The sequence below is a fragment of the Poecile atricapillus genome, chromosome 1 (assembly GCF_030490865.1).
Source record: "Poecile atricapillus isolate bPoeAtr1 chromosome 1, bPoeAtr1.hap1, whole genome shotgun sequence".
Classification (NCBI taxonomy): Eukaryota; Metazoa; Chordata; class Aves; order Passeriformes; family Paridae; genus Poecile; species Poecile atricapillus.
In genome coordinates, this window is record NC_081249.1 from 146,785,843 (window position 1) to 146,805,211 (window position 19,369).

Below are 19,369 nucleotides of genomic sequence, written 5' to 3' on the forward strand. Positions count from 1 at the left end.
TACTGATGGTTGTGAAATGGGCAGGAACGGTCATCTCTGGAACTGTCAAGTCATTAACATGCAAAATGCCAGCTGTTAATAGACATAAAAATGTAATGAAGTTCAGGGTTTTTTCCTTAATTAAAGTCATGTTCTAGTTTCTGTTGGAACTGGGATCTCTTTGTTGGGCTGATAATTCCTTCCTTATGGAAAGTGTTGAACCTGGGGAAATGGATAAGAGAAGTCTATGGTACAAATACTATGGAACAGTACCAGTGAGAATAAAAGACTTGTTTTTAAAAAGCTGACAGACTAACAAGGGAGGTGGCAAAATCACATGTGAAATCCTGCAGACCTCCAGCCTCCCTTGCCCTGAAAATCCAGCGAGTAGGATTGAACCTGATGTTAAATGGCTTAAGGGATTACTGGATCACTGAAAGATGGTTAATTATTCACACAAGTGTCAGTTGACTTGGATGCATGGGTTGTGTCACATGGTTCATTTCGTAATTGAAGTCCAAAAATTACTACTAGGTGCTGGAAAAATAAATGAACTTGATCACTTTTTCCCCTCTGAGAATGAGTAGAGGCCCTTGTTTCTTTCTTTCTATGCCTTTTTTTGTGAAGTCTTTTGATCTAGCTTTTTCCTTTGTACTTCCCAATCTTCTGCTTCAGAGTTAATAGGAAAACACTCTGTTCAGCACCTCTCTTGGTGTTTATTCACTTGGGATTATTGTTCAAGTGCCACAAAACAGTATTCCCTAGTTCTGTGGAAGCAGTATTCTCAGTAATGAACTGTAAGTATAGTAGCATTGAGTTTTGTCAGAAGCAAAGTGACCTTTCCTGCAATATGCACTTCTAGTGTCACATTAGAAGAAACACCAATCTGTCTATTCCTTTTTCCTTTAAAAATTACCCTGCAGCAGAAGTGCTTTCAGCACATCAGTAGTGCTTTATCCAATACTAGTGTTAAAGTAATAATACACCTCTTTGGTAGATTTTACTACCTTTTGCTATCAACAGTTAAATCCAAACAGAAGAGTAGCATGAATGATCAGTCGGATTTAGACAGTCCAAAGATACATTCAGTTTAGTTTTCATTTTCTTCAAGTGTTCTATGAATCCTAGAAGGCCAAAAAGAAAATGGGAACTCCCTAGACTCTAGTTTATTTCTTTCAAATAATGGTCTTGAGACAGTAAGAAGTAATAATTTATAATACCAAGAGTGTGAATTGCATAAGAAAAAAGCAAAAGATCATGTAGGTCAAAAAATACTATATTCTGCTTAGTAAAGTAAAATAGCTGTGTTAACAGCAAAGGTTGGATCTTTAGTGATTAAAATCCTTTATCTAAGTAGGACAAGTGCTGTTAAGGGTGTCCAACTAAGGTAGCAGCAACAACTTTAACAGTGAGTGTTAAAGATGTGATAGGGTGGAAGGGAGATTGCCAGAGTTTGTGATAATGTACCCCAAATGGATAGGGAAATTGTTGTTTTGAAACAAGAAAAGCTTAATATTGTAGCTTCAGACTTTTCCATGGAGCAGCTATTTAAGGAGCTTGTAGGAAGAGAAGCAGTTTTTCATTTGGTCTTCAGGTGTGCTCAGGAGGCATTCAAGCTTCTACAGTAGGACATGGTCCAAATATATGTATACTTAGATTTTATATCTTTGCAAGCACAGTTAAGAAAAATTAGTCCACTACAGTAGTGTTTAATCTCAAGATTATTGTCAACAATGGGAATTTTGTGTGAAAACAGCAGAAGGGGAACACTCAACACGGGTATCTTTTAAGGACACTTTTAAAGCTCTGAGTGAATGTATGGGAAATCCTTTAAAAGAACAAAGAAGACAGTGTAGAAAAGACTACTGAAAGACACCTTTTTAAAAAGTCTGTATCCAAATGAGGAAGATTATGCATTGACTTGAGCTCTATCAAGTTGAACATAAAATGAAGGAGATAAAAGGGTTGTGAGGAAAGTCTTCTGAAAGCATAAAACTGAATCCCTTGCTTTCAAACACAGCACGGGTGAGAACCCTGCAGGAGATCATAACAGCCCAGAGGTGAGCAAAATATGGGAATACAGAGAAGATAAGGCTATACCAGGGAAAAAAACTCAGTGACTTGTGTCTGCCAGAATAGAGCGAAGAGGCATTTTAAGCTGAAAATTTCTCTCTAGGGGAGTCAAGCCTGGAGGACATATCTTCCTGAAGTAAAATTCACAGAGGTGTTAAAACTGACTGATGAAATGAGCAGTAACTATTCCTGAGATTTACAGTAGTATCCAAGATTTCTACAAGAACATGAAAGTCAGCTGAGTTAACAGCTGTGCTGTGTAATATGTTGCTTAAAGCTGGTGTAGTACCAGAGAAATGGAAGGCAGCAGACGTGGTGGCAGGTCTTAAAAGAGCTTCCTGAGGATTAGCAAGTATGATCTGGAGTTCTTCTCAATGGTAAAAGCAGCACTAAAGAGCAGGGAGCTGATAGAACTGTGAGCATATCTGGGGAAGAGTCAATTTTTGTAGAAGAAAATGTAATACCTTGTGAAAAGTGAAAATGCTTGAAGGAGACACGGAATATATGGATAAGTGGTGAGATTGCTTATGCTATGTTTGGATTTATAGACTTAAAGCAAAATTGGTCATCATAAGCTTTTAAATAAAGTAAATTGATGTGGGAAAAGAGGGCAAGTCTTTTCCCCATAATTTAATCAATTCTTAATGACTGAAGGAATAAATCATTTTTCTTGGTGGGGAATTCTTTGTTCAACACAATCATAAGTGATTTGGAAAAAATAAATGGTTAGGTAGCATGGTTGATGATACAAGTTATTCAGGATAAGAAAAATTAATCAACTGCAGAGAGATGAGGAAAAGTTTTACTATAATAAATGCTAAAATAGATGGTAACGGTAATAAATACAAAGTAGTACCTATAGGAGAATTTCATATGTACAGTTTATGGGCTCTAAATTTTACTACTGTGATTCAGTAAAAACACATTGGAGCTACTATGGATAACTTATTTCATTTTTGTATTTTGTAAAGATTTTTGTAAAGAAAGGCAACTGGCAAATGAAAATTTAATAGGAAAGAAACAAAACATGCAATACCATTTATGCCTCTCCCCACATCTTTAGAACTTTGTGATTTTGCTGGTATGAGCAGACAACAGAAGATGTCAAGGTCAGTGAAAGATATGAAGTGGCTTCTGTTCAGGATAGTAACTAGATTAGAATTTAGCTAGATTAGCATTTGGGGGTCTGGAAAGATGATGATTTAGGCAGGATATATGGGAGCCTGTGAAATCATGGACAGCATGGAAGGAGCTAATCGGGAACATATGTTACACTTTCCTGTATTGAAAGAACTACAGGGAAGCCAATGAAATTACCAAGTGACAAGCTCAAAACACATACACAGAAGTATTTTTTGCCAATGCATCATTCAATTTGTGGAGTTTGCTACCACAGAGCACAATGGGTGGTAAATGGGTTCACAAGAGAGTAAGAACAATGGAAGAAAAAACTGTCAGGTCACCAAGTATGAAGAAGCAGTTTCTCTTTGGGGTTTCCTAGAAGCAGAAAAAAATATTCTGAGGTTGTGTTTTCCATCATATACCTTGGGGGATAACAGTCCTGGAACTATTTCCATAACTTCATAGGTAGTATTTTGTAGAACATCTTAAGATGACAACTTAATTCTGAAGAAGTATTTTTCACTTTTAGAAATTGCAAGCCACCATACAAGCCTTCTTCATATTTTTGGGTGTTTTGAGAGGTTCTGGTTTGAAACTAAATTAGAAGATCTATGGTTTTCAGATTGTTCCCAGTTTCAGAGAGAAAATTATTTTTGCCTAAAAGGTGAAAATGTCATCTTATTTCAGACTCATAAAAAAAAAAAAAGCAGGTAAAATAGGGCAGATCACCAGCTTGGCATTCATGATAAGCTTGTCCTGCAAACTGCAATTTCTTTAGTATACCAGACTCCCAGGTTCAGGTACCTTGTTGCTTGACAAAGGCTGTGTTAAAGTCAAACACCTGTTCTCCTTTTTGTTTTCTTCCCAATAGTTACGGTGTGCTGCTTTGGGAACTGCTAACAGGAGAAGTACCATTCCGAGGAATCGATGGTCTTGCAGTAGCGTACGGTGTTGCTATGAATAAGCTTGCCCTTCCGATCCCTTCCACGTGTCCTGAGCCTTTTGCCAAACTCATGGAAGGTAAGCCAGCTGTGGTGTGAGTGTGGTTTGTGCTGTTTTAAGAGTGCTGTTGAGCATGGCCTTTTGTGTTGTTTTGTTACCTAAGAGCACCGATCTTTCCAGTGGCTTCATTCAGTGGTGCAGGTTATTGTGGGAGCTTGGCCTGGCTGTTAGTGTGCTGTGACAGTCAGTCTGCCACCAGAATAATGAAAGAGATTTTTTTATCAACTGGCTTTATAGGAAAAGGGAGGCTATTGCTGTTGTCACTTAGCTTGTTTTCTAGTAGTGCTAATTTGCCAACACCAAAACCTCACAGATTTTGATCCTGTTTGAAGTCTTTAACTTGTTCGAGCTATGAATTTTAAAACATCTTACTAATAGTGGCAGATTGGTTTGAAATGAAACTTCATCCTATTGATATTTGAGGGAGAGGGTTTAAATATGGCTTTGACATTCCAAAACAACCCATATTTTCAGTCAGAATTATGTGATTTTTCTGCTTTGTCTGTGGAGGTATTTCATACCCAAGGTGGTCTACAGAGCGGTGAAAGAAATACAGGAGTTAGTCATCAGAGCTGCCATAGTTACTGAAAAGGATCGTGTGAGGTAGTTTTCAAGTGTACTCATGTGACCTGGTCTGCTGGCCATTGAAACTACTTTTGTGTGTCCTGAGCTTCAGCTGTTCCTCCCTCCCTTTCTGCCTCACTCTCTCTTGCCCTCTCTGTCTCTTCCTTACCTTCAGTATTTTTGTCAGTGTCCCTGTTCCCAAGGATTTCTAGGTGTTTATATGTGATAAACATTTTCATACCTATCTGGCAGAAAGGAAAACAAGATAAAGAGAAATCGAACTTGGTTTATAGTCTTGGTGAGCAAAGAATAAGTCTCAACATAGAACTGATACTCTGTGGGCTCTGGTGGTACTTTTAGCCTCAAGAAATGAATAAGAATCATGAAGAAAATGTTTCTGATGGATTTTTTTTTCCTGCTTTTGGAATGCTTTTGCATTTCTCTGGTCTTTTCTTTAGGTTACAGGCTTCAGTTAATTTAAAGTAAAAATTTATTGTATATTCTGCTGAAAAAGAAATATCCTACTGGATAGTAAACAATAGAGTTGCAGGTGGAGTAGCTTGGAGGCAGTGTAAAGTGAGAAACTGCATCTGAAAGAGGTGATGAAATTACCAGCTCAGTGTTGTGCCAGGTAGTTTATTTTTACATGGTTTCCTGGATTTCATAATTGTAAGTGAGGGCTTCAAAATAAGGCCCTCTATTGGGAAAGTTAGGTAGAGGCATATGGCCAGTGCCTGAACCCAGCAGCACAGGGGTGAGCACCTACGTGGCTTTGGAACACTTGGCTTCTCCCTGGACAGGGCGAAGATGAGAACAAAAAAACCCAATTACTTTCTGCCCCTTCACCAAAGCTGTTTTTCAAACAGGCTGTTTCCCATCTCGGGTGAACTCTTCTTCCTCTAATGCTGCTTTTACTTTTGAATTACTGCCATGGTGGTCTTCACTGAGACAACAAAGCTGAACTTTTGCTCTTCACAGAAAAGAGTTATATGTTACAATGTCCTCATTAGTGCAAATAATGGCTGATCTAGGCCTGGGAAAATAAAAGCCACGGGCCACCTGCTAGTTATCCTGTTCACTCATTCATGCGTTTGGCTGGCTGCAACATTTAGTTTTACTTCGGGTCATGTTTGCTTTGCCATGCTTAAAACCTGAGGTAAAGAGACAGGGATTATGGCACTGACAGTCCAGCTGTAACACCCATTGCTACTAATTGGCCAGCAGCAGGGGATCATCAGAGCATTCTTTAATATCCTCAGTTCACTGTTTTCATAAAAGAAGCAAATTAAAAGCCATAAACACAAATGTGTTCCAGCATGGAACCCACAATTTTCGAAACACAACTCCCAAATGCAAAATCTTAGTAATGCTAAAATCCAAGAAAGGAACTGAAGAACCAAGCCTTGGCTGTTGCACAGGTTTCGTGAAGTGATTTTTATTTTTAATTACAGCTGCCCTTTTGTGTACTTCAGTCCACAAAACTGATGAATGAACTTGCATCATGCCTTGATGAATGTCTTTTAGGACATCATCTAATATTTTTAAGAATGTTCCCTTTTTTCTGACTTCAAAGTCTAGAAAACTTTTAGAACATTTTTATAACTCCTGTCTTGTGCTGCAGTAATGTGTGTTTTAAGTCCAGTGACCATGTGGAGCAATGCTATATGATGAGAGTGACCCACATGTTAGTTACTTCCATTCACACAGAAAAGCTGTATTCCTTACAAATACATGTGAATATGAAGCTTTTCTGTTTGGTTGCTCTGGAATTTTGGCATGCAGGCATCTAGCAGTACTAAAGAGAATAAGGACACTTGCTGAACAAGAACCCATGTAAATGCTGGTACAGGCCAACACAGAATGAGAAAGTGATTTTTTTTCTGCTGGAGTAGAAATGAGGGTAAAGGAAGAGAGAGGACTGAATGAGTGCAGATTTCCTATTCAAAAGTGTTGTTAAATCAGAATGGTTTGGGGGGTTGTTTGTAGCTTGAGGGGTTACTTCATCCTATTTTCTGTTTCTGTTTTCTCTGCTCAATTCCCATCACTGTAAAACATTGGCTTTTGTACTGTTGCTCATTGAATTGCCTTATGTGGTAAGATGGCTACCTTCATTTCTGTGTTTTTAGAGCTCAGTAATTGGCTGAATAATTGCATTAGATTGTAAATTAAAAAAACTTGTTTATCTGTGTTTTCTCCTAAAAGCAAAAGAAAAATGTCTGATTAATTGTCTCTCAAATAATAAAAAAGAACCTGTAAAAACAGGAGAACTTCAAATGCACAATTGGATGTCCATATTTACTTGAATCTCCCATTTTCACACAAGTTATGCCAGTTTGCTTTGCAGGAGAGGTTTTCCATTCTGAGAAAAGATTCATAATGACTCAGCTTAGTATTAGAATTTGGCATCAGGAAAATCTCTTGATAGATATCTTCCTACAGTATGGCTGTTAACTCTTATTATAAAATAAGTATTTGCGAGAGCCTTGCGTAGTATTTCTACTCTGTGAACACGTGTGCATCTTAAAGCAAAATATTTAAGGAAATTACTTGTTATTTTTAAAAGAATGCTTTAAGGTGTAACCTGTAAAATTAATACATCTGTATTTTACTTGACATATTATTGCAGTAGAACCTAGAGACCTAGGTATTTAGGTAGTTCAAGATTTCAAGTGCTGTTGGATATTGTACAAGCATGAATTCCATACTTGACGATAGTCAGTGCACGTGGGCAGTGGGAAGGTGAGGGTAACACAGGTAGTGTGTATGCCACTCTTAGCCACTGGGGATCAGTAAAGCACTACCCATCCTCTCAGACCTCCATACTTAGAGATGCTTGACAGTTTGTCTTTATTCTCTTCTAGATTGCTGGAACCCTGATCCACACTCACGACCTTCCTTTGCCACTATCCTAGACCATCTTACTGCCATCGAAGAGTCTGGTTTTTTTGAAATGCCCAAAGATTCCTTCCACTCCCTGCAGGAAGACTGGAAACAAGAGATCCAAGAAATGTTTGATCAGCTCAGAGCCAAAGAAAAGGTAAGTAGAGAGCAATGCTCCTTGGTTGTGCTGTCTGGATTGTAATTTCCCCATTTCATAGTTCAAAGGGGGATCACTGTTTAGTGCATCCCAGAGCTAATTTTGTCTGTGCTTTACTGGAGCTTGTATTAAGTCCCCAAATTAATGGTAGGTTATGATACACATAAGGGTAGAATCATGAGAAAAATAAATATCCACATCCTGAGCTGCTACTTCTAATATTGTTGTGAGCCTCCATTATACTCTGTGCAAATTGCTGTGATGAGTTGTTTATTGCATTTGATAACTGTTTCACTATTCACATCTTAATTGAGAAACCAAATGAAAACTATTAACAGGAAATGTGGGAGGGGTGGTTTCAGCATATGTATACTCTAGGTAACATTGCAGCTTTGGTTTTGCAGGGTTTGTGTTTTCAAGGTTTTGATCACAACCAAAATTCACAGACTATAATAACCATGAGTGCTACCAGGGGAAGGGTCCAGTAACTGCTATAACTGAAGTCCATCTGGGCAAATAGCAGGAAACAAAAATGCTAGCAGGAGTAACAGGAGTGGTGACCCTGAGCCTCGAAAAGAAGATGTGAAAAAGCTGAAGTTTTCTTCAAGCATGTTTGCAGAAAGCACAGCTTGCTGTGTCTAATTTAAGGTCCTAACAGAGTTTGTCTTTCATTGTTGGAAAGAAAAACTGCAGCAGAACCAAAATCACTAGTGCAATGATATATTTGTAAGTTCACAGTCTCTTGCCTGAAAGTAAACTCATAATAAGCAGCTGTCTTGATCTGGGTTCAAAGGTTGGGTTTAGGAGGCAGAGAGAATGAAAAGAAGACTTTGAGTCAGAGGAAAGAAGTCAACTTCTACAGAATACTTTAAACATTTCTATTCACCTATTTTATTTTATATTATTTCCCTTTTGGGAAAAATAAATTAGCTGATAGGCATTTCCTTGCTACCATTGTCCCATGGCGTAACTGTGTAGGAACAGTTTTTGAAAACCAGACAAACAGCTAAACAGTACTAACTACACTGCCCGCAGGCTGAGTACTGTATTCCTCTTTAGCAATGGGAAAATAATTTCATATGCTGTTCACTTCTTGAGTAAAATGTATCAAGTCTCCCTGGTGATGAGCCAGGTAACTGTCATTATTAAAACCATCTAAATTAAAATCTATCTGATTATCTATCTGATGTTTAACTTGAATTCTTCAGTTTTTGCCTTCTGCACTGGAATTGGGTATCTGGAGAGAATTATTCTAAGTGCTGAATTCTTTTGTCCTTGTGGTGAGAGGAGAGGAGCACAGTGGGATTTTGGGATTTCAAGGACAGTTTCAGTTAATTTGTTTTGTCAGCAAGGGATAGATCGAAAGGTTTGCCTTATGTGCTTTTGCCAGGACCATGTCGAGATGGCTTTTGAATATCCCCAAGGAGAGAGACTCCACAGCTTCTGTGGGCAACCTGTGCCAGTGCTTAGAATGCAGTAAAAAAGTGTTCGGAGTGTCCCCTGTGTTTCAGTGTGTGCCTGTTGCCTCTTGTTCTGTCACTGGGCACTGCTGAAGAGAGGCTGGCTTTGTCTTTTTTCCACCTTCCCTCAGGTTTTTATATACACTGGTAATATCCCCCTTCACCCCACCCAAGCCTCATCTGTGCTAGGATGAACAGTCCCATGTATCTCAGCCCTTTCTCGTAGGAGAGATGCTCCAGTCTGTTAATCACCTCCATGACCCTTCATTGGACCCTCTCCAGTATGTCCATGTCTGTGTTGTACTGGAGAGCCTAGAATTTGACACAGGATTTCAGGTGTGGCCTCACAAGTGGTTATGTCTGAATTTTAATACTGGTACGAGGGGCCTTGAATGGCGAGCATTGAAGTCCTTGAGGATTGTTTTTGGCTCTCAGCTGAGCCTTTAGCCAGTAGTGTTTTCCGTTCTGTGAGCACAAGCCATTGAAGCTCTGCCTTCAGAGCCGGTGATGTTAGTCTTAACCCACAGGTCACACAGTAGCCTTTTGTTGCTACTTTCTTATCTCCCTGCAGGAGCTGCGCACATGGGAAGAAGAGCTGACTCGTGCTGCTGTTGAACAGAAGAACCATGAGGAGCTGCTACGAAGGCGCGAACAGGAACTGGCAGAACGTGAGATTGACATCCTGGAAAGGGAGCTCAACATCATCATCCACCAGCTGTGTCAGGAGAAGCCTCGGGTCAAGAAACGCATGGGGAAGTTCAAGAGGAGCCGGCTCAAGTTAAAAGATGGCAATCATATCAGCTTGCCTTCAGGTTGGTGATGTGTTAGGCTGTGCCAGGTGAAATGGGAGCAACCTGTAGGTTTGATAGTTCCTTACTACTAGACCCCTAGACATTAGAAAGGATTTGATGTACTTCAGGAAAAACTTGGCTCTTTGAGATCAATAAACTAAATTTTAATTTTAAATTTAAATCTTGTGGCTAGCATTGCCCAAAGTTCCAAGATGAAGGCCAGAAGTAAATTTGAAATGTTATGTGTTTGTTAGCCATTTGCTGTATATGGCTTATTGTAAAAATTTGGTGTTGCAGTTTAACATGTTAGTACTCAAAATAATCAGTTTTTTAAGGATGTATGTACAAGATGATGGAGGTTCATGCTCAGGAAATATTTTACATAATGCTGCAGGAGAAACTATAATCTACTGGATTTTTTGGTGTAGGAATCTAAAAATTACCAAAAATACGTTGATAGCTGTGAGACTAAAGCCCTACATTGCTAGTTCATAGGTGAACTCCTATTAACACAGAAGCGACTTCTGGAAAAAATGTTGAATATTAGTAAGGTGTTGGCAAAGTCAGTCTTAAGAGCTAAGATGGTGATGTTCAGAAACACTGAATCCTTAGCATTTCTACTGCATATTCTTTATGAGATTTAATTTTGTCAAAAAAACAAAAGTGTGGGGTTTGTAAATCACCTAGTGCTCATCATTACATCAGAGTTGATAACTTGTACTATATTCTTTGTTTTCTGGGAGACATTAGCTGTTCAGAAAATAAATTATGATTATATGTGTGTTACCTATGCCTTTGTTTAGGTCTGCAAACACCTATCTTTGGTGGTGCTTAAGAAACTGCGAGGTAAGGTGCAAGTATTCATACAGGGATGTAATTTGGCATGTCAATCAACACAATGTCTGTGTATGTGTATGTGTTTCACACATACACACAGAAGATACATTTTCAGGGCTCTGAATGCACATCTTCATTCTGAGTTCTCAGTATGTGCAATGGGCAAATAGCATTAGTTCTAAAACTTCATTTCTACATAGATCCTGTAAGTTGTGCTCTTTGAAAGTTAACATAAATTATTATTTCTTTTTTTCTTATATTAAAAGAAGAGAGAATTTTAACTGTGTCTTTCTGCTTTTTGTTTTTTTTCTTTTGCTAAACAGATTTTCAGCATAAATTCACTGTGCAGGCTTCTCCAACGATGGACAAAAGGAAAAGCTTGATCAGTAGCTGCTCCAGCCCTCCTGCAAGTCCTACCATTATTCCCAGACTCAGGGCCATACAGTGTAAGGAGCTCAATGTAGTATTGAATTTGGGAAATGTGCAGTCTGTCAGCGTGGTAAGATGCCAAGATTCCATATCTAGGACAGGACTGTTAAAGAAAGTACCTAAAATGTTTGCCTTGTGCCTTGCATGTATGCATTTAGAGAGAAAAATGTGAGTGTCGTGGTGATGGAGGGAGTATCACCTCCTTCAGAGTTAAAACCACGCTTACCCAAGTTCTTGAAATACTGCTGTTTCTATAGAAAATACATTCCTTAGGTGTACAAGTTAATTTTAAGAAATAGTAATTTGCAGAGTAGATCTGTAAGCATTGCTGTAGTGTATTAGGTTACTGTTTCAAGGAGATGAGAACAAGGGCACTTGTCATGAAAATAGTGTTCCCATAATAACACAGAATAAGGCAGACATGCATGTCAAAATTATGAAAATTGTGTTAACTAATGTTTAGTGTTTGTATTGGATATCACAGCACTTGTGTGTTTGGTTTCAAACTGGTAGTTCTAAAGAGAAACCAGTGATAGAATAAAGCTATTCTTTGAGAGGCTACCTGTACTTGAAGGATTAGGGAATGCATAATTTGGCATTTGGTTGTTAGATTTGTGTTTATATATGGTCACAATTATGGGAAATTTTTTTGTTACTATTCCTGTTCTGGCCTATGTTTTATTCTTTATGCTGCTGTGGAATCAATTCTTTTAATTTGTGTATCTGTTTTTCCTTCTCATTTTCTGCTGTTCTATCTGCTTGTGAAGTGACACCTGCTGAAAGCAGTAAAACATGGGGACGAAGCTCAGTCCTTCCAAAGGAGGAAGGAGAGGAAGAAGAGAAGAGAGGCCAGAAGAAAAAGGGACGCACCTGGGGACCAAGCTCACTTTGTCACAAGGAGCTAGGTGCAGGAGAAGAGGGGTAAGAGAGGGACTGGAGGAGGACTCATGTCCAGGTTCTAAAACCGGTCATGAGCTGGCTCACAAGAGATTTGCCTACCTGCTTGCAAGCACCTTTCTGTTCACAAACTTCTTTCCTGTACCAGAGATGTTAGAGATTCAGAGCAGTTTACAAAATTGCATTCAGTTAATTTGCTAGCAACTGATGTTTCACTATCTGCTATTACATTGTTAGGTGTATTTGTGAGCTGTCAAACTTCTTAGCTGTGCAAAACTCTCTGTAGTAGGTTTTCTTTACTTCAAGGCTCAGCTTTCTGTAGTTTCAAATAATATCTGAAACTGCTTCTCTTTTATGATTTTTAGATATGCTTTTTCTTGTTTTAAATGCTAGTATATAAAAAGTATCTGATAAAGCCAAGCAAATATCTTGTCTTCAGTCTTTTGAAAAGGACATGTACTTTGAGTGAATCAATCCTGAAAGTGATTTTTGCAGAAATACAGGTTGTACCTCTGTTTCTATAGGTTATTGTTCTGTGGCGGTTTTTTTTTTTGTTGTTGTTTTTTCCCCTTTGTGTGCCTGAATTATTTATTCCAGGACTCCAGTGAATCATTGCTGGAATGCTGCTTTAAACATAGGGCTGTTTTGGCCTTCTAAAAGAATGCTTGGTAATTTTTAGTGGAGTTTGAACATTTTCCCCCTGATAAATTGATGGTTTGACTCTTGCCATGGTTTTTGGCAGGGAAAATAAAATAGCTGTTTATAACCTTTATCTTTCCTATTGTGTGTTCAGGTGTGAAATGCACACCTGAAAAATTGATGTTTGCATAGTGCATCAGTATTGTAGCCCCCTGCAAGATGGCCTGGATCTACTAAAATATGTTCTCTCTCTAAGATTCTCAAGATATGTTGGCAGGACAATATGGAGAAAGTTTCTTTGACTGCTGCCTGTGGTTTACCTACTGTACAACTGAAGGATAGGATAGCATTCTAAGGAATTAAAACGGATGTCACACTTTACAATCCTTATTTATGTAAAAGGGTGGGAGATCACTGAAGCTGGAAGAGAACACTTCTACCTTGAAATCACATTCTTAGAATTCTGGGAATAGACCTCTTCCATTTTCTGTTCATTGCTGTACAGTCTGAAGCGCTGATTTTTTTGGGCACAGACAATGGGAAAGGAGTTGCAAACTGTGGTTGCTCATAAAACTGTCCTCTTCTCTCTACAACTGAGATATTCTGTAGTACTCAGAATCTCTCCTAGGAGACTCTATGGATATTGAGTTTTGCAGAGTATCTGAAATGTAAGAGTGTTGCTGAGAGGGCAGTCTGGCTAACATACAGTGAACCACTCCTTGCTGAGATCATGCCAGACTGCAGACTTTGAATTAAAGGGAGCAGAGTTGCAGTAAATATTAGTGACTCAAAAGATAGTTCTTTATATTTTTTAGTATTTTTAAGTTCTAATTTTACAGGGTAAGGAGATAAAACTTCATTAAATATTTAAGGTTGGGAAGGACCTTTGAGTCAAACCATTAACCTAGCCTCCACCATGTTCACAAGTAAACCATCTCCCAGAGTGCCACATCCACACACCTTTTGAACATTTCCAGGGATGGTGATTCGACCACTTTACTGGGCAGCCTATTCCAATGCCTGACCACATTTTAGTGAAGCAATTTCTCCTAATACTTAATCTAAACCTCTCCTGGTGCAACTTGAGGCTATTTCTCTTGTCCTGACACTTGTTACTTGGGTGAAGAAGCTGACCCCCTTGGCTAGACCCTCCTTTCAGGGCATTGTAGACAATGATAAGGTCTCCCCCAGCTTCCTTTTCTTCAAGCTGAACAACCCCACCTCTCTCAGCTGCTCTTCATATGAGTGACTTTCTAGACCCTTCCCCAGCTCCATTGCTCCTCTCTGAGCGTGCTCCAGCTCCTCAGTGTCTTTCCTGGAGGGTCCCAGAACTGAACACAGGATTTGAGGTGCAGCCTCGCTGGCACTGAGTACGGGAGAGTAATCACTTTGCTGCCAGGATGCCTTTGGTGCCATTGATGGGGATGAGTAGCATTGTATGGGGTTGTTGTGACTGAAGTGCAGAACCCAACACTTCACCTTATCGTGTCTTACACATTTGGCCTTGATTCATCATCAATGCAACCTATCCAGATCCCTCTGCAGAGCCTTTCTGCCCTCCAGCAGATCAACACCTCCATGTGACTTTGTGTCACTGCAAACTGACTGAAGGTGCTCTCAATCCCCTCATCCAAATAATTGATAAAGATATGAAACGGGGCCGATACAAATACTGAACCGTGGGAAAACTGGGGTAAAATGAAGAGCTAAACTTAGGATAGAGAAGTCCAGTTCAAGTATTCTCTATAAAGCCATTGTGGTAGCAGAAGTGCTGTTGTTACTGCTGCTAATGGGACTGATCCAGGGAACTTTTATCTTCATAATTTTTATCACTTTCCATGTATTCTCCAAGTTTATTCTAGAATAGCATTGTGAGCCCTCAGAACCGGTGATGTTAGTCTTAACCCAAGTTAAGGCAGTCATGAAAAGGTGGTACAGTGATTATTCACACTTCCCTATTTATGTTTGAACATAAAGAATATGAACAGCAGCAGAAGGGTTTTGTGCTGAATTGCAGAGATTGGATGAAGCTTTATGTTGGGCTAGTTCTGTGGCAGTTCAGTTGTGATCTTACAGTATATTCTCAAGGATATACTGTGAAGTTTAATTGTCTTTAAATTTGACTTTGGTTAGTCACACACTATGGCATGGGTGATGGTCACCCTGCTTTTCACACAGGTTACTAATTTTATGGAAGGTGATAGTGAATGTGACTTGAAATCCTTTAGCAGTTATCTCTTAAAGCCTTGCAAGCTAAATAGGGGTGAGCCTAGCAACAGACATTTTTTTTTTTTATTCTCTACAGTATTGTATTAATGTCTTAACATATTATTACAGAATGGTATTGAGACACCAGAGATGCTGTTTTACAGTTGTAGGGAAGCTTTTTGCAATTTGCTGAGCAAATAAAACTTTTCATCTTACCATTCCTAAAAAGAGGTGCCTTTGACTTCCCAGTAGAAAAAGGCAACAGAAAAGTGACTTAGTCATAATATAGCAAAGTAAGTAACAACCTTCTGGTTAGTTAATCTGAATAGATTACAGGTAAGAAGTCTTTAGGTTCCTGAGTTATGTTGGTGATTGAAATACAGTTTTAGGACTAATGCTTTCAAATCATTCAATTTTCTCTTTCCTAAGGGCAGTAGCAGACAATACTGCTCTAGTAGGAACATTCTCTAAGTCAGCAGGTTTTCAATTGTTTTGAAATGCACACCACTGTCTAATTAAAATGATGTGCAGCAATTTTCTGGACAGGTCTTTGAGGTCTGCTTGTAATTGAAAGAGAAGGATTGTAATTGTAATGGAAAGAGAAGGAGCAAAAAATAAAAGAGAAGGATGAAAATTTTATAACCTTAAGGCAAAAGTAGCAGGTCTTGAAATTATTCTGGTAGCTATTTATCTTCCTGTTCAGATTGAGCTGCACTTTAAGAGTAACAGCAAACCTTCAGTCTGTTCTTTGCAAGGGAAGATTGTTCTGGGAAACTAAGTTGAATATGTGTTTTCCCAGTTCTGTGGAAATTTCATCTTCCTCACTAGTTCTCTAGCTGTATTGTAAGAGCTTTGAGATTCAGTTTTGGAGGTGTTCACACTGCTAACATGGCTCATTTTCACTCACCAGCTTTCCCTTAATATGCATCTCTGTTTATAGTATGTACCCTAGGTAGGCATGTTGCGCACCTGGGTAATTTAGATCCAACATATGTTATTTGGTGTGTTGTGTTATACAGTTGAGTGTACTAAGGAGAGAGTAAATCAGAACAGACCCACACACTGAATGGCATGTCTGTTATAAAACCCTGTGGTTATTTGCCTTGACAAATAAGGTTCAGTGCTGTGCTGCTTGGATTCAAGATTGCAGCATGTGCCAGAATAGTTAATGGGGATGGACTTGCAATGCAGTTGAGAACTGCAGGGGATGCTTTTGGTGTAATGTCTGTACCACAGTCATCAACCCAAATGATCACGTGCTGAATCAAGTTTAGGTCCTGTGGCCTTGCTATTGCTGCAGTATAGTTTGGTGACAAGTATCTCTTAATTGGGTAGAGAGCAGAGAAAAACTCATACCAAGGCAAAAAAAATACCCCAATATAATATTTTTTTGAAATCCTGGAATGGAAGCTGTCGTAGAAATGCAGAATGATTCTGGTGGAAAATAAGAATCATGAGAGGTAACTTACATATGGTTGAACTTCCCTTTCTCTTTAAGGGAATGATGGTAGTGAATTACACGTCTTAGCAAAAACAATGCAAGTCAGTAATGGTTCTGGAAGAGATCTTATCTCCCAGTTTTCTGTTCTTTCAATGACAAATCAATGCTTTTGTGTGTCCAGTTGAAATCATTCAGACTATCCTCAGATCTTTTTATTCCTTCCATGTAATTTCTGCCTGTTCTAAGTGTGTAGCTTTTCACCAACACTATGATGTTTCATGTTGGAGTTTGTGGAGAAAGACACCAGAAATTTTCCAGTTCAGACTATATTGATAAATTAATAATACAACTTTGAATATTGATATATCAGGACGTTGTGCTGCTAATCAAAGTTGTTGGCATGTCTGATGTCATGAAACTAATGCAGGATGATGATAACGAAAATCTATGAATAGAGATTACTAATAAGTTCAGGAGCCTGGTAACATACCTTTAGATACAGGTCAAAGCAGGGATTTGGGTTTGGGTTCTTCTCTTGGGCTTTTTTCCCCATAATCTAGAACTTATGCTTTTAACTGTATTTCAATAAGGCATTTTCTTTGTAAGAAAAATATTGGGGTTTATAATACAGACACATGACTTTTACAGTGACTTTAGTTTATTATTTTATTTGTCCTAGTGAGTGATGTTTGAATTTCATTGTTGATTTGTGTTTCACATGAAAACATTTTTGGAGGTGTTTTACCTTCCCCTTGCTGAACAATTTATTTTTTACCTGCCATGGTAAGATTGATTGCAAAAAGAAATCAAGATATAAAAAGATTATGCCTTGATTTAGAAAGAAAATGTTTCATCTGATTTTTGTAGTGGTGCCTTCTATTATTCTACATTCGTAGCCTGTTAGTTATCAGCAGAGGCCTTTTGGCCACCACAGTATAACAAACAAGGAACTGACCTTTTTATTTTATTTTTTTTTTTTTTTATTTTTTTACTTTTTTTTTACTTTTTTTTTTATTTTACATTTTATTTTAAAATGCTGAAAAGATGTCACAAAATTTCTTGTTGTGGGAGGACTTCAGATCTATGTAGTTAAGATGGATACATGCATACTCTTAAGTAGATTAACAGAGAATATATAAGGGGAGAATGGAAACTGGTTGTGAGCATGGTACATTTTCTCACATCCTTCTACTATTTTCAGTCTGAAAGCTCTGGTAGAAGGATGCAAGCAGTGGTCATCCAGTGCACCAAATCTTGGGAAGATCCAGAGAACTGCACCTGCTTTCCCAGGATTCACCAGCTTAGCAGAGATGGGTAAAGGAATTCCCTGAGCTTGGTACTCTCATCCCCACTTTCATTCACATTTCAATGAACCTCTTTCCTGACCTTCACATTACAGCAATCACAGTTTTCATTTTGTTTGGTATCTGCTTTTCTTTTATTCTTTGTCAAGTGTCCAATTTCTCCTTCATGATTTTCTTTTCGTTCACCTCACTGCTTGTGCTTCTCCCTCTGTCAAGCTAACAAGCTTCTGTTAATTCTCCTCTAGCTCCATGCTGTCTCTCAGCTCCTTTCCTGAATAATGATATTTACATGTGCAGCATGCTTACACCTTTACTTACAAGGAGCAATCCTTAAAATTTTTCTACCTTTTGCTCCTCACTCACAAACACATAAATTTACTCTAGAAGTTACTGAGGTGTAGGTTGCCTTTGAAATGCTGTTATGCAGTTAATCCCAGCTGGATGAATGCTTCACTAATTTCTTTCACCTTGATAGTGTTTCCAGTTACTTCTCTTAGCGTATCTTCTTTGGAAACAGTAGACTGTATTTGGGAGTTGATGAATGATGTTTGTGAGAACAGTTGCATCTTCTGAGGAGAAGCTTATTTTGAAGTATATTTGTGAAACAATGAAATGTGCCAGTAAAATGTTACATTGACACAAACCCTTATTTTCATTTGCTTTCCAGATGATGAGGACAGCGAATGTTTTAATGGAGAGGGCAAAGTGCACCCTTCACCTGTGCATAATCAGTCATACCTCTGCATCCCATTTCAGAAGAATGAAGAGTGGGATGGCCCTTCTAGTGATGCCAATGAGGAATCCACCCCTGTAAACTCTGCTACCAGTACCCCACAGCTGACACCCACTAACAGCCTCAAACGTAGCAGCTCCCACCACAAGCGATGTGAGGTTGCATTGCTTGGTTGTGGAGCAGTGCTGGCTGCTGCAGGTCTGGGTTTTGACCTGTTAGAAGCAGGGAAATGTCAGCTGCTGATTGAGGAAGAGCCAGAGGTGCCCAAGGAAGAGAAGAAGAAACGTGATAGCATTTTTCAGCGAGCTGGACGCCCACGCAGGAGCACTAGTCCCCCTTCCCGGAAGATCTTCAAGAAGGATGATCCCCTGTTGTTGCTAGGCGAGCCATCCACATCCCTCACCCTTCTTTCCCTGTCTTCCATTTCTGAATGTAATTCCACCCGGTCCCTGCTGCGCTCAGACAGTGATGAGATTGTGGTTTATGAGATGCCTGTCAGCCCAGTGACAGTCAAGGCTCCCTTGCCAGCCATTACAAACCCTCTGGTCAATGTCCAGATAGAGAGGTTCAAACAAGACCCCAACCAATCCTTGACTCCCACACACGTGACAGTCTCTTCCCACACCCAGCAAAGCGGACACAGGCGCACACCTTCTGATGGAGCCATCAAAGGGAGTGGACTGGTTGTCAATGGGTGCCCAACCAGTGGATGCCCTTCCAGCAGCTGTTTAACTGGAGCACTGGGAGCAGGTAGGTTTTCAGCCATCTTCCTTTTCCTCTTCAGAATAAAGATAGAAGCAGTATGATTACTTGTTGCTTATACATTCGTTGAGATGACCAGATTAATTCAGCC

At 39.1% G+C, this 19,369-nt stretch overlaps 1 protein-coding gene across 2 annotated transcripts in view; it reads left to right on the top strand.

Moving 5' to 3' along the window:
- The window catches only part of MAP3K9 (mitogen-activated protein kinase kinase kinase 9), a 61,682-nt gene that overhangs the window by 31,207 nt on the left and 11,106 nt on the right, over positions 1-19,369 (top strand). For both annotated transcript variants that reach the window (XM_058856764.1, XM_058856774.1), the window contains exons 4-10: positions 4,046-4,194; positions 7,602-7,777; positions 9,809-10,049; positions 11,189-11,311; positions 12,062-12,215; positions 17,681-17,793; positions 18,451-19,266. In XM_058856764.1, coding sequence (XP_058712747.1) covers positions 4,046-4,194; positions 7,602-7,777; positions 9,809-10,049; positions 11,189-11,311; positions 12,062-12,215; positions 17,681-17,793; positions 18,451-19,266 — 1,772 coding nt within the window. The remainder of the gene's footprint in view (positions 1-4,045; positions 4,195-7,601; positions 7,778-9,808; positions 10,050-11,188; positions 11,312-12,061; positions 12,216-17,680; positions 17,794-18,450; positions 19,267-19,369) is intronic.